The following is a 16,173-nucleotide window of genomic DNA, read 5'->3' as shown; positions in this document are numbered from 1 at the left end:
ACATTTGTTTTATCATCCCCTTGCACTGTATAGCTGTTAGCAGTTCGACTGCTAGTTTAAACTGCAGTGTGAGGGTTTTAATCTTCATCCTCTGCAAATTCTGCCACAGGTGTATCATTGTTAAAAGCCCTTACTTTGAAGAGGATACACTTTAACATTACATACCTGCCAACTTTTACGAATTTTTCGTAATTTTTACGAAAATGCGTTTGTCTTTACGATTTTACGATCATAATCCATTTTTTACGATTTTTTTCCTTTTTCAAGTGTTTTTAGTGATTTTTGTCGAAATTTTAGAATTTTTCGCCAATTGCATCGTGTTTTACCGCCAACTACCGATACTTCGAATCCAGTAACCTGCGGTTTCTCTCAACTCGCCGCTTAACCAGCCAATCCAGTGCGCTGAACTTGTTTCTCCCACTCTTTTCTTTGTGGGCGCCAGATTATTTTTTTCGCGTTCGCTTCAGCAGCAAGCGACGTTGTGAAGCATGTTAAGTCTAAAAAGCATGAAGTTAATGCTTCGGCTTCGACAGCATCAAAGAAAGTAGATGATTTTTTTTCAAATTCGGCTACGAATTCGGATGCCGATGTCATTTTGGCAGAGTGTTTGTTTACTGCATTCCTCATCGAACACAACGTGCCGCTAAGCGCTGCCGATCACGCCGGTCAACTTTTCAGACGGATGTTTCCCGACTCCAAGATTGCTCAGAAATATGCTTGTGCTCGCACGAAAACATCATCTATTGTAAACGAAATTGCTTGCGATGCACAAAGTAAAACGATAGCTGCACTCCAGAATTCAGCATTTTCGGTGTCAATCGATGGCAGCAACGACAGCGATTGGAAGCTTTACCCCATCGTTGTCACATATTTCTGTGATGTTTCTAATGAAATGAAAACTCATCTTTGGTGTCCTCCATTGTTAAATGGAGACGCTACGGGGGAAAATATTGCCTCCTTGGTAATTAATGAGTTGAAACAACTTAACATCTCAATATCAAACTGCATTTCATTTGGTGCAGATAATGCTCATGTCATGGTGGGTGACAAAAAGGGTGTAGCCTCTTTCCTCAAAAAAGAACAAAATGAATTAATTGTTATTGGATGCCCATGCCACTTAATTAATTTGGCAGCAGAAAATGCTGCAGCTGCTTTACCATTAAATATTGACCAGCTTCCGATTGATGCGTTTTTCTATCTGGAAAAAAGTGTAAAAAGGAAAGAAAACCTAAAGAATTTCCAAGAACTGTGCTCTGGTGAAACGAGAAAAATTCTGAAACATATATGCACGAGATGGTTATCCTTAGGCACAGTGCTAGAAAGGTTTATTGAACAGTGGGATGCATTGCTAAAATATTTCCACGAAGAGACCAAAACGAAACCACAGATCCCATCAAATTTGTCGGCATATAAGATTCCGAAAACCAACTTTGCTTCTAATCAAAATGCTTTAAAAGGGGAAAGCCAACACGCAGAATCAAACCCTTTAAAAAGAAAATGCTTAGAAGACTCCTCAAATGTCAACTTCGTTAAAGAAGTTGAAGGTAAGAAGAAACAGTCTTCTATTAGCCGGGAGGAAAGGATTTTTTATCTTCTTTCTTCGGATTTGAACAAAGCATATTGTAGTTTTGTGTTAAGTACCATTAAGATTTTTGAAAGTGTAAATACCCCTCTACAATCAGCTTCGCCAAAATCTCCCCTGCTTATCCAAATTCTTAATGATCTTTTGAAAGAACTTTATACTAAGTTTGTAAAACCGTCCGTTGCGAAAAACAGTGTGTTGATTCGTGTTGCCTATAATAGTTTGGCAAATCAAAAGGATGACAATGATCTTATAATTGGAAATAAAACCAGGGAACTTGTAAATTCTTTGAAAGATCATGAGAAAAAAGAATTTTTTCAATATGTTAGAAAGTACTTTTCCTCAGCCTGTGATTACATTGTAAGGAAGTTTCCTTTGCAAAATGAAGTTCTTTTAAATGCTGAAGTGGCAAATTTGAAACAAATTGAAAATTCATCTTTTAAAAAGATTCGTTTTTTTATTGATAAATTTCCATTTTTGTTTAACAATTAAAGAAAATGAATGCCATAATGATGCTTTAGATGAACTACAGAACCAATTTTCTGCTGCATAGTTTGAAGACTTTGAGTTTGAGACAGTTCTGGAGAAGATAGACTTGATGTCCTCATTGGTACCTTAAAAAGAATAAAAAGGAATAAAAAGGATGGAACACCAAAATATGATAGACTGGCAAGAGTTTTATGTGCTATTCTCGTAATTCCACACAGTAATGCTGAGTGCGAGAGAGTCTTCAGTGTTGTGAAGAAAAACAAAACTATGTTTCGTTCGTCAATTTCACCAAAAACTCTAGAAAACATTTTAATTGCTAAATGTTATGAGGAAATTAATTGTTATGACAGGAAATTTTCCAAAGAATTTTTGGCTAAAGCCAAAAAATGTACTCTAAATTCATTGCAATAATTTTTTTGTGTAACATTAAGTTCTTGTTTTATGTTTCCTAATAAATTTTTTTAGTTACTACTTAATTGAGATTGACTAATGTAAGTACAATATTCTTTTTTCTATTTGTATAAATTGTTATTTTTTTAATATCAAAGCATGATATTAATTCTTCGTGTTCTTCTGAATTTTGGAGAAATCTTCTGAATTTTTATCTTTAGAGGTTGGCAGGTATGACATTATAATTGTTAATAACTCGAGACCCATTGATCTAAGCCCAGGAAAATTATGTATTCTGCTTCATGTAAATGAAATATACTGTATTTATATTTTTACTTACATATTTTAAGGATGACTAATTTTAAACTTGTACTTTTCAGAGTTTTTATGATTCCCGACATGATGTTCCCATTTATAGGCCACTTAGGTAAGTATCTTATGTTTTTAAAATAAATTAAGTCATTAAATATTTGATAAATAAATGACCAGTTCTGCAACAAAAACAATGTTTTATCATGCATGAAGATGAGGATTTAAAAATATATATACTAAAGTAAACCATATTAAAAGAGGAGTAGGTATACACATAATTAAAGTAAATAAATAATAGAATATTTATTAACTTTATTTATTTTTTCATTTATGCAGAAGTATGTGTATTATTCCTTAAATTTATTCTTTTCAGCCCTAAGCTTATCAGATCAGTTATTTCGTAGGTCATCATGTCTGTACTATTATTTTCCAGTTTAAAACTTACAATTTGCTATTTGGCTTTTCAGCTGTAAAAATTTCTGATTGATGATTTTGAAATTTGGTATTGTGAAAAATAAAATTGAAAATGAGTTGACTTTTCATTGAAATGAAGTTACTGTGTGAAGAAAAATAAATGTTATGTCAGAAAGTTATCTTTGTGTGCTTATTGGAGAAAAAGATTAAGAAGTTCATATAATTTGCTCTTTAAAATAACTCTGTAAGCATTATTGAATGAAGATTTCTGATTCAATATAGAGTACAAACTATTGTTTTCTATTTTATAAAAGTCCTTTAAAAATTAAAACTAACATTATGACTCTAATAGTGACACATTTCATACTGTTAAAACAAAGCATTCAAATAGCTGTAAATTGTGTATTATAAATTAAGTTGTATGTCCCTTATCATATTTTAGATGACATTTTGAATACATATAATTTGAATTTTTTTTATAATGTTTAAAACTTGTATAATGTGTTATGAAAACCATTTTTTAAGAAAACGTTTATTTTTGCATTTTATTAATATGGAAGTTAGCAAGCTTGATATTTTAGAGTAGATAGAAATGTTTACTAATTATTTGAAAACTGAAAGCATTTTATGCAGTGAAAAGTTTTATATATTATATCAAATTTTATTTTTCTAGGGAGTTTCTAAACAAAGAAATTGCTTTGTACAATCATTTTAATGGTTACTCATATGAAGTTTCACGTGGTTTTCTTTCACAGGTGAGATTTAATTAGTAATCCTTAATTTGTTTTCTCTAATTTAATTTGAATTTAATTCCTGTATTCTGACTTAAAAATTATTAAAGCTAAAAAATATCTTGTCCCCCCAATTAAATTTGATGATATTAGTTAATTGCGATTAATTTTATCTTTTAATTCAAAGCTGTTAGCATACTACCATGATCAAACTTCACTGTTTTGCAAAAAAATCGAAGCACCATGAAGGAAGTGGTTGTTTTTGATGAAATTGAATATGTATATATCTCATACACAGATAATAAAATTATTACAAAATCAAGGTCATAGTACCTATTCACGACTCACAATCACCCTGGCGGCAATGCATGCTTGAATTTGTCGAGGTAAGGAGTGTTAGAGGTTCCTAATGTCATCCTGTAACACATTCTGCCAGGTATTCATCAGTTGTCGCTCCAAATCTGCGATATTTCATAGTGTCCAAATCTGGCTACCATGTCAAAGACATGCTCAATTGGTGAAAGGTCTGGAGACCTTTCACCAATCGAGTAACCTTCACCAAGGAAGAGTATCAACCGCGTGGAGACAGTCCAGAGATATGCGAGCGGTATGTAGCCTGGCATTATCTTGTTGGAAAATGGCCCCAGGATGATGTGCCATGAAGGGTAATGCAACCGGCCGCATGATGTTATCAACATATCATTGAGCTGTTAAAGATTTACGGAGGATAACTAAAGATGACATGCTGTCATGAGAAATAGCACCCCACACCATCACACTAGGAGTTATGGCTGTATGCATTTGTAAAACAAAGACAGATAGGAACTGCTGGCCCCGTCCTCCCCAGACATGAACACAGTGGTCATCTGCTTCAAGAATGAAGTGGGGTTCATCACTGAACACTATACGATGCCAGTCTGATGGCAGCCATAATGATCGGCTGCAACACCACTTCAGATGACTTTGCTGATGTTGTGGGGTTAAAGGCAATGTCTTAAAGGCCTCTGTGAGTGTAACCCTGCCTCAGACAAGTGCCGTGAGATGATGAACGGTACCACAGGAGGTATAGATGTGGCTGTAGTGTGTTGAATAATCGACAACAATATCGTTGGGGCGGTTCAGGCCTGGCGAACAATCATCCTATCTTGCCTTGCATTTCTGATCCTTGGTCTTCCAGAGCCTTCAATTCATCGTCAATTTGCTGCCACCATCTTTGCACAACCATTGCATCAACCATTGCTGCCACCATCTTTGCACAGCAGTGTCTGTACACTGCAGGTGGCGGCCTATTGCTCGGTATGACCACCCAGCTTCACACAACCCTACAATGCGACCACATTCAAAGTTGTTTAGTTGTCTGTAAGGTCTTCGATATCATCATAATGGCATTTTTAGTTGCTTCTTTGTGGAATTACAATGGCAGATCTTTGTGGAATTACAATTTGTAAAAAACTTATCTTTTACAAAAAAAAAAAAGATAAGCTTTGTAAAAGATAAGTTTTCTTTCTCTGTTACTTGTTTTATACTTTGCAAATTACACACTATCGCAATTCCTGTTCATATGCCTTGAAACTTTACATGTTCATTTACATGTTCGATCAAGATTTTTTTGCATACCAATTTCATCACAATCACAAAAGTCCTATTTAATGTTTTTTTTTTTTTTTTTTTTTTTTTTTTTATTTTGCAAAAGAATGTATTTTAAAAACACTATTTGATTTTTATTGAATAGTTTGATATTAAAATTAGAATAAATATTTCAAAATGTAAATATGATATTTCAAAGTATTTATTATGGTTTAACTGTAACTGGACTTTGGAACTCTTACTTACACTTTCTGTTTATTTAATTGCATTATTTCATATAAAAACTGTAACTTTAACTAAATTTGTAAAAAACTGTCTGTTGTAACTGTAACCATATCTGTAAAATAGTGAGTAGTATAGTATCACTCGTGTTTGCATGCAGGTTTGTAATTTGTTTTTGTTTATTATAAAAGTTGTTATGTTGTGAAGATGACTACTAGCAAAACCTTAAAAGTGTTCTTTAGTTCCTTCAAATTTTGATGAATTTTGACTAAATATTCAGAACTTGATTATCCTTCTCGTATACCCAAAGAGCCTGCATCATACTGTCTTTGACCATGTTGAGACCAAGGAGCCTGTAGTATTTTCTAAATTGCATCAGCTATCGTCTGAGCTCCTTATAGCTGCTTGCAGGGAATTTGAGTTTCTTTTGGCTCAGAGTATAATGTATTACTCTAAAAATTCTTAGGCAAAACGCCTTCATATGATTAAAAAAAAATGGTTAGTGGCATCCATGTGGTAATTATCATGCTTAAATGCCTGTTCCAGACCATTATTCCCTACCCCATATCCAAGACTATATCCAAGTATGGTACAAAGTCTGTAATCTGGACGTCCATAATCCGGAATGATCTATAATCCGAACCTCAAAACTTCAAACTTTATGCACATGCATAAATGCATAACGTGTTTACGCATGCGCATATGCATTTACGCATGCATGTTTAATGTATAACGGATGGTATAAGCTAGGCTAAAATTATCTAAGGCATTTCAGTTAATGTTGTAGATTGTGCTATTCATTAATCTTCTAATTGGATCCAGCTTATTATTTTTTGCAGACTGTTAGAACAATTTCATAAAAATTAAGCTTGAACTTTTGATTATGTCAAAAAGAGTTTCTAGTTCTGGAGCTTCCAAAGGATCTACAAAACGAAAGCATGTTTCGATGTCCATTAAACAAAAAGTGGAATTACTGCAAAAAATGGATAAAGGCCTATCTGTCTCAAAATTATGCGAGAAGTATGGCATTGGAAAATCCACTATATATGACTCAGGAAAAAGGAACTTTTTGAATTTTTTGAGGAAACATCTTAAACAACTTACATTGAAAGAAATGTTTAATAAAGTAAACAAATAAATATTAAGTTTTTTTTTTTTTTTTTTTTTTTGTGTGTGTGTGTTTGTGTGTGTGTGTGTAAATTTTGATACCCTTTGGATCATAATTGTTCTTTATTTCATAAATTACAATTTCATAAATTCTTCATGCCATCTTACCATATTTAAATTGATGATCTGTAATCTGGTAAAATCTCTAATCCAGAATCGCCGAAGTCCGAGTCCGGATTATGGAATTTTTACTGTATTTTATGAGAAAAGAAATATTTACAACATTAGATTTAGCCCACACATTTCACCAAATCCATGTTAATCTGAACAACAATGGTGGAAAAAAAAACTGCTGTTAATTTATTTTAAAATGTTAAGCTGTTATGAGACTTCATTCAGTTCATTTGAATTTCTTTTTATGTCATTTGACCTACTTAATGCAGGGCAGATTTGTCAGATGTATGTACATCAGGTGTTAAATGGCCTAGATTTTTGTATTTGGATGATATTTTAATTGCTTTGTCAAATGAGGAACATTGTGAGGGCCATCTTAGGCAAATACAGTCAAAAGTCGTTAATCCGGACTCGTCGGGACTCCAGCAATTCCGGATTATAGATCATCAGTTTAAATCTGGTAAGATGGCATGCAGAAATTATAAAATTAAAAATATGAAACCGTAATTTATGAAATAAAGAACAATTATGATCTAAAGGGTATCAAAATTTACAAAAAAAAAAAAAAAAAGCTTAATATTTATTTGTTTACTTTATTAAAATTTCTTTCAATGTAAGTTGTTTAAGTTGCTTCATTTTATGTGATAATACTTTCTCTTTAATTCTATAAAGAGCCATAATTTCCTGTTCAGTTACAAAGTTCTGCTGTTCAAGTCCTATAATTGCTGTGTCGAGAATACCAACTAATTTGTCAATCGAAATTTTCTCGTTTTCAATAACTCTGTGTCACTTTCTTCACTATCAGAAGCGAATTATAATGATGAGGAATTTGATTTAAATCATATCAAAGATGGAGTACATCGAGATGAAATACTTCATTTAGTAAGGAATTATAAGCCAAATAAAGTAAAAACATCTTCCCTGAAGATAAGGATAGTGCTGACAGATCAACTTCCAATTAATAGCGTGCCGCAGCCCCCCCCCCTGCAGAGCAGCATGAAATTGATAAACAGATTTCGGAATGGTTAGAAAAACAAAGGATATGCCTTTATCCATTTTTTGCAGCAATTCCACTTTTTGTTTAAAGGACTTCGAAACATACTTTCGCTTTGTAGATCCTTTACATATTAATAAATATATATCGGAAATTCTATTTGACATAATTGAAAGTTCAAACTTACTTTTATAAAATTGCTCTAACAATCTGCAAAAAATAATAAGCCGTATCCAATTCGAAGATTAAGGAACAACGCAATCTGCAACATTAACTGAATTAGATAATTTTAGCTTAGCTTATACCGTCCGTTATACATTAAACCCGCATGGGTAAATGTATTATGTGCATGCGCACACGCATATTTTACATGCATGCGTCAAAGGGACGCATGCGCAGAAAGTTTGTAGCTTTGAGGTCCGGATTATAGATCATTCCAGATTATGGGTGTCCAAATTAATGACTTTTGACTGTATATGACGTCAGACAGGTGTTCTAGGAAAATATTCTATTGCCATTTCTAAGATGCCTTATAACATCTTCTGAGGTAAAACCACACCCCGAAATGCTTGTGCAATAGCCGAATTTCCAAAAAGATGTTATGCAGAGTTATGATATTTTTTGGCAATGCTTAATTTCTACTAGCATTTTATTCCAAATGCTTCCAAAACCCAAGCTCTCTTACATGAACTGCTAAAAGGTTCCAGAAAAAATGACAAACAGCCAGTTTCTTGTAATAATACTTTAACGCAAGCATTTGAAGCTTGTAAACATGATGTTATGAATTCAGCAACTCAAGCTTCTGCTGATTAACAGCTGTCCCTGACAGCCGATTCTTCTGACATTGCTATCACTACTGTTGGTAAAGACTTGCAACCTCTAGCATTCTTTTCATGTAAACTGAGCATTACTGTGCAAACATTGGATCCATGACAGAGAACTCTTAGCAATCTATTCAGATGTAACAGAGAACTCTTAGCAATCTATTCAGCTGTAAAACACCTTTGGCATAATTCACAAGACAGGCATTTTACAATATACACAGACCATAAATCCTTGACCTTCGCTTTTTCAAAAATGTCTGATTCAGGATCCTCTTGGCAACTTGTACACCTCGACATACTTGCCACTAGTCATTAAGGATATTTAGACATGTTACTGGATCCAATGTTTTTGTGGCAGACACTTTATCCTGAATAAATGAGATCCACCTAGCTTCAACCAACTTTTTTACTATGGCTGAGGAGCAAGCTGAATGCAGCAATTATCTGACCTGTTTGCAAAGCCTAAAATTTAACTTCAATTCCAACTTTTGTAAATTGGAACTTTTTGAAACTTTGCAATGACATTAGCACTGGAAGAATTTGACCATATATGTTCCAGACAAGTTATGCTATTCAATGTTCAGAGACTGCCATTGTTTATCTTATCTGATATAAGAGCCTCCTGTATATTTATGTGGACAGGGATGTTAAAAGACATACGAAATTGCATACAGTTATGCATAGACTGTCAGAAGTCTAAAATTTGTCGACACACTCATAGGCTTCTAAATTTGTTTCTCAAAGGTTTCAGAACATTGACCTTGCCATCATGGGACTCTTGCCTCCATCCAAAGAATATACATGCCTTGTCACCTGAAATTTCAGGTCATATTTCTTCACCTAACATCAGCTTCTCCTTTCTGCTTTAATAATTCATGACTATTCTAGGATCACCACAAATTTCCTTGGTGTAAGATATTGAACTTTTTACATATATCCACCTATTTTCAGTTAATTTATTTTAAAATTTTAAGCTCTTATGAGACTTTTACATATTTAACTTTTTGCTTTTAAGATAGACTTTAGGAACAGTATCATTAATTTCTAAAAGGGAGGATTTCCACAGTCCTATGAAAATAATAGGAAGAAAAATAATTAATGCAGCCAGCAGCACCCCACTGTCTGATTTTCTTCTTGACCAGATAAATATTTTACTGTGCCTAAAATTTTCAATAATTTTTCTCTACACTCAACAACTCTCTATATGTATTTCATTACTAACATTTCCTTTTTCTTATACTTGCCAATGTACCTGGCATTAAAGCCTGGATATCAGTGCTCCAAAATTCCCCAAAAAGAGTGAAATTTACAGCAACTAAAGCTGCATTTATATCTGCCAGATTCAGATATAATTTTCACATGTGATAAATTTGGCTCTCCTGTTAATTTCTTTCATGAATCTCTGAATATCTCAATTAACCACTAAAATAACATTATTATATGGTGTCAACTAATGTCACAATAGCTTAGCAATTGCTTTTTGTATCAGTTACCCATCACACTATTATATCATTTGTTGTGCACAATCAGCCCCCCCTTTTTTTTTCTTTCTTTCTAATTTTACCAAAATCATAGCTGAAATATTCTCAGCTGTTTCATCTTTTGCTTCAGTGAAATGAGCAAATGATTCCATGGCTTTTGTTTTATTTCCATTGAATTTAATGGCGTAAATTTAACTCATTTGATTTTTATGAGAATTATCAGGGAGGTTGTTGAATGTCATAAAAAATATATTATTTCTGTTATTTGCTTGGCAACTTTTCTTCTTGTGTTTTCTCTTAAACTTTCTGTAGAGTCATCTTGAATAATAGGCAGCATATAAAATTTACCAAATATTTTTTCTAGCTTGATTCTTGAAGTGTGTTTGTATGATTCTGGATGATATTTTATCAATATATGGGTCATATCTGAAATATTACCTCTACTTCCTGTTGAATCAGATTCATCATAAGTCTGATGAATTCCTTCTCACTGACTCTATAAGGCATGCTTTTGTTTAGACTGGAATCTAATGGGATCCAATAAATCATAAAAATATCTCTTTTTCACTTTATTTTTATCTTTTATTCTTTTTATGAGTTGTTACTCCATCTTGAATTCTAATTTACAGCTCTTTTTATAGCCTGAAAAATTTTAATGCTTGGGATACTAAGTTCAGGGTCAAATATTTCAGGATTAAATTTTGGTCGCATATTGAATCCATTCATAGAGTCAAAATCTGACTAATTTTATCTGCAAGTAGTGTGAAGCCCAAAAAGCTTTTTTAGAAGGAGAGTACAGTATTTATGACCTCAATATTTTTTCATTATTTAGCAGAATGCAGAAAAACTACTCATGCATAAGTTTTTAAGTTCTCTGATTATTAACCTATCTTGAATCATTTCACCAAAATCAATATAGATGTTAAACATAGACCACACCTTGATACACTACTAAGGTATATGTGTCATCAATTAATCGTAATGAGCCAAAGGCTAACAGAAAAGCTTTAAGTCATCAAATGGAAATTTTGTTTTTCATTCTCCTCATAGTGCCAGCTGAAATTGATAGATCTCTTGATATTAACAATGATTTGAATTTTAAAATTTCATCAGCAGCCAAAATTTGTCTTCCAACAGACATATTTTACTAATGCACCCTCATTTTTATTTTATTTTTAAATATTTTTATGTTTATTTATTTATTCTTTGTTTGTTTGTTGTTGTTGTTGTATAGGAAAAGTTTCTTTTGTTCCCTTTATTTTACTTACTTCATTTTAAGTAAGAAATAAATATTCAGATGGTTGATAATTAAAAAAGTAATTAATAATAGAATATTCTTTGTCACAATGTAAAAAAAAAAAACTATGATTTAATTCACCTAAAAAATTATAATACAATGATACAAAATAGCAAAGCTGTTCACAAATTTAATAAAATCCAGTTATAAAAATCTAGATTTTTAAACTGGTGGACATCTTAATTAAAATTAAAAAATAATTAAAAAAATTAATTAAGTATTCAAAATGATTAAGTTAACATAAATAAAAGAATTATTCAAAAATAAAATTTTGTGTCACAAGAAAAATGTTACATAATACTAATAAAAGAGCACATACCACATCCATCAGTTCATTATGTTTCTTATCTACTTATTTATTTAACTATTCTTTATTTGAAATTAAAGAATTAATAATTAAGATGTCAATAACTGCATTTCATTTTAAAATGTTTCATCTTTTTTTAATTGCTTGCATGTATATGTGTTGAATAACATAAAATGAGAGAATGTTTATAAATTTAACATTTGTAATAAATGCTTATTATGTCAATTATTTCTTTTTAAAGTCAAATCCGAGATCCAGCCTGCAGCAACATACAGAAACATTTATTTCAAATCTACAAGAGAACTATCCTGCCACTGTCTTCACTATTTTCAGGTAAATAAGATTGTAATGATATTTCTTCATATATAGTGTTGTAATAATGTTGAAATCATGTTGAATGTGTTTAGATATGGTAGGACATTGACATTTTTTCTAACACAAAGAGATATTGATTAGAGCAAGTTTAAAGCTTTTGTTTTTGAATGACGGAGACTAACATATAATAATGCAGCTGTAAAACTTTTTAAAACATCAGAACAATAAACAAATGTAGAATTTACTTTAAGTGTTATTTTTTCTAAAAAAAGAAGTTCATGCAGTGTATATGGTGTTTGTTAGTCCAGAATAATGGGACTTTTGGAAAGTGTTTGACTATAAGCATAATCATATGGTGTGGCACAAAATGGTTACTTTGAAGACTGATAGGAATCAAATTTAAATCAAGTTTAAGTTTTCCTTTTTTTTATGCAAGTAATCTCAGAGGCTTTTTTTATTGCACTTTATTTGTATACCAACAGCTGGGACTATTATTTTAAACCATAAAAAATTTGTCTGACATATGCTGTTACAAATGTAGTTACTGATTGTCCTGAAAATTCCAGGTTGAGATATATTAAATTACATGTTTTATACTGCCTGTTACTTATTTCAAGTCATCTAATAATTAAAATTCTTTTTAGAACTGGAAGTAAATTATCAAAAAATTCAGTTAAAATATGTAATGAAGCTTGTTTGGTATGCAGAGTAAGTGAATTTTTCTTTATGCTTTTTTAATAGTAGCTAACTTGTGCATTTACATATTAATAAATGTAGGCAGCAAATTTATTACTGTTGAATTTCCCATTATTTTTTATAATTGTGTATGTTATTTTCAGTTTAGACGTAGTGCTAAACTGCATTCTTTGTAATATTAATTATTTGTTTCATAATTTCCTCTGTTTAAAATTAAATTATCATTTCAGTCAAAACTGGACAACTTTAATCCTGATATTTGCTCTGCTATTGAAGCATTGAAAGTTTCTGAAAGATTATCTACAAATCAGAAAGTTTCAGACTCAGAATTAAAAAATGGGTAAGTAATTAATCAGGTAGAGATGATATATTTGTGATATAAATACTGTGTAAAAAGTCCATATATTTATAAATGTTGTTCATTAATCTGGAATTTGAAGAAAAGGTTTTTTGTTTTAGTGTATCAGATTATTAATGAAATAAATAATATTTTCATTTCAAGTGAAACTTGGTGTAAGCTAATAAAATAATTATTTAAAATAAATTTTATGGCCTGCTAATAAAATAAAGCTCAATTCTTTGTTAAAGAAGGAGAATATTTAGCCAATTAAGTAAAAATCATCTATCTAGTTATGAATTCAGCTTTCTAGATGTTTTTATGAATGGTGTGGCATCCATAGAAATTCAACTCAGAGAAAAAATATTTAGTTACTTTTAAAACATAATAAATTGAGTGAGGATTTATCAGGAGATAGTTATAAAATTACTCTCTACTTAATTAAAAAGAGTAATGTTTCTAGACTGTTGGGAGACTTTTCATCCCAACTTATGTTTCTATTACATTTTGAAAATCCATGCATTAAGCTCTTTCAATGCTGAGGTGAAAAAATATTAATGATTCACATCTTTAAACATTAGTCATTGCCTCTAAAAATGCTTTTTTTTAATTTATAAAATACTTTTAAAATATCAAAAGGCCAAATTATGCATAGAATATGGTGGATTCTGATTGTAAACGAAGTGGTTTAAAAGACGAGGTCATTAAAAAATTTTTAGCTGCTATGTTCAGCAATTGGGATTGCTGCAATGAATTTATGGAACTAAGGGACTGTGGCTCAGGAAGTTTTCTTACTAGTACTGCAAGTTATGGCAGAAATATCAGAAAATAGTTTTCTTTTATTGCTGTTCTTGAAGTGTTGCTGTAGAAGTTTATTTTTGATCTGGAGGTGAAAGCTTTTTAATGGTCTGTCAGGGACCTCAGTTTGACATTATATTTATTATTTATGGAGGTAATAAAGATTCTGTGTGCTGAAAAGAATTAATTTTTTTAAATTTAAATTACAAATATTTAAAAATTTCGTTTTTAAAAAATATTACCAAATAAAAGGCATGCGATTAAATTGAGGCAAAATGTAACTTTTGATTAACTTTTTCTCTAAAGAATAATGATGCATATGAATAGAGGGTTTTGACCCTAGGGATAGGAATAAGAAATGCTTTCCTTCCATTTTGTTTGACACTGTCATTCCAAGCATTGATAATTTAAAGCAGTGGTGCCCAAATGGTGGCTGGAAGGCACCTGGTAGATAAAAAGTTTACTCTAATCCTAATGTAAAAAACAACCATAAAAAAGCACAGTTACACAATAAGTATAGGGGCATTGCATTTGTGTTCACGTATTTGCATGTTGTCACCTTCACTCTGTCCTGTTACCATGGTTTTATTTGCGTGGCAGATTAGAATTAAGAGTACCTGCTTCAACAAAAGCACTCTCACTGTTCTCACCACTGCAGTGAGTAGGAATGATGAATCTTCCATACGGTCAATGCAGTTGATGATCGTGAGTCATCAGTTTAATTGAAAAAAAGTTTGCAGTAAGGGCTACCAAACTGTGGTGTTTCTGAGAGTTTTTAAAAAAACTCTTTAATTATATCATATATTTTCTGGTGTGCTTGTTAATATGAATGCTCTGCCAGGGCCATCAATGAATAGAAAACCTACCATTTTAATAACAAATGGAACCAAGAGTTGTTATTTACAAACATTGCCAAAAAGCAGTTTGTTTATTATCCAGTGCTTCTGTAGTGGAACTAAAGTGATCAAATGTTGAACACCATCATGAAACTGTAAATTATAAACGTTAAATATCTACTCAGGTCTGCTTTACATAGGCATAAATGTCAGTCATTAAATTCTTCTCTGAAAGCTCATCAAAGCAGCCTTTTTCCCTTCAAAAATGAAACAAAGAATCACACAGAAGCATCTTTCAAAGTAAGTTACATTCTTGCATCACATGGAAAGGCATATTCAGATAAAAGTATTGTGAAGGAAGCTATGCTGGCAATGTTAGAGTCTTTATTTCATGAATTAAAAAACAAAAATGAAATAATATTAATTATAAAAGCTGTCCCTTTGTCACAAAACATGATGACATTATGAGTGGGGGAACAATATCTACATACAAATGAGATCTGATTTGGGAAAATATGTGTGCTTGTCTATGCAGTTTGATGAATCCACTGATGTTACTGGATTACTGCAACTTCTGGTGTTCATGAGAATGATGTTCCCTGAGTTCTGTACGAAAGAAGCATTGTTGACCATGTTGACTTTTGAAAAATATGCTCGATGACAAGACATATATGACACAGTTAAAAACTGTATTACTGAAGAGAACATGTTGCAATCACAAATGATGTGTGCTGGTTATGTTCATGAGTGGTATTGGGTTTATTGGGCTTTGTAAGAAAAATGACATTTTGTAAATTTAATTAATACAGTCAAAAGTTTTTAATCTGGACTGGTCGGGACTTTGGCAATTCCACATTATCGGTTTTTCCATATTATAAATCATCAGTTTAAATCTGGTAAGCTGGCATGCAGAAATTATAAAATTAAAAATATGAAACCATAATTTATGAAATAAAGAGCAATTATGATTTAAGGATATCAAAATTTACAAAAAAAAAATAGCTTTATATTTATTTCTTTACTTTATTAGACATTTCTTTCAAAGCGCGCATGCGTAAAGCATACATTAGGCATAGTCGAAATTGGAAAATTGCAACCTGAAAACTATTTTATGTGTATTCGTGATATTTATAATGACGAGGAATTTGATTTAAGTAATATCAAAGACAGAGTACATCGAGATCAAATACTACATTTAGTAAGGAATTATAAGCCGAATAAAATAAAAACATCTGCCCTGAAGATAAGGATAGTGCTGACAGATCAACTTCCAGTTCATT

The 16,173-nt window shown here is 31.6% G+C and overlaps 1 protein-coding gene across 2 annotated transcripts in view; it reads left to right on the top strand.

The window, feature by feature from the left end:
- Positions 1-16,173, top strand: part of Ctu2 (Cytosolic thiouridylase subunit 2) — a 102,338-nt gene that overhangs the window by 74,101 nt on the left and 12,064 nt on the right. For both annotated transcript variants that reach the window (XM_035353124.2, XM_035353123.2), the window contains 5 exons: positions 2,842-2,888; positions 3,861-3,942; positions 12,153-12,244; positions 12,871-12,934; positions 13,153-13,262. In XM_035353124.2, coding sequence (XP_035209015.1) covers positions 2,842-2,888; positions 3,861-3,942; positions 12,153-12,244; positions 12,871-12,934; positions 13,153-13,262 — 395 coding nt within the window. The remainder of the gene's footprint in view (positions 1-2,841; positions 2,889-3,860; positions 3,943-12,152; positions 12,245-12,870; positions 12,935-13,152; positions 13,263-16,173) is intronic.

The sequence above is a fragment of the Stegodyphus dumicola genome, chromosome 2 (assembly GCF_044657685.1).
Source record: "Stegodyphus dumicola isolate Sdum_Otavi_A_Nest chromosome 2, ASM4465768v1".
Taxonomy (NCBI): Eukaryota; Metazoa; Arthropoda; class Arachnida; order Araneae; family Eresidae; genus Stegodyphus; species Stegodyphus dumicola.
This window is presented reverse-complemented; position numbering and strand designations above follow the sequence as displayed.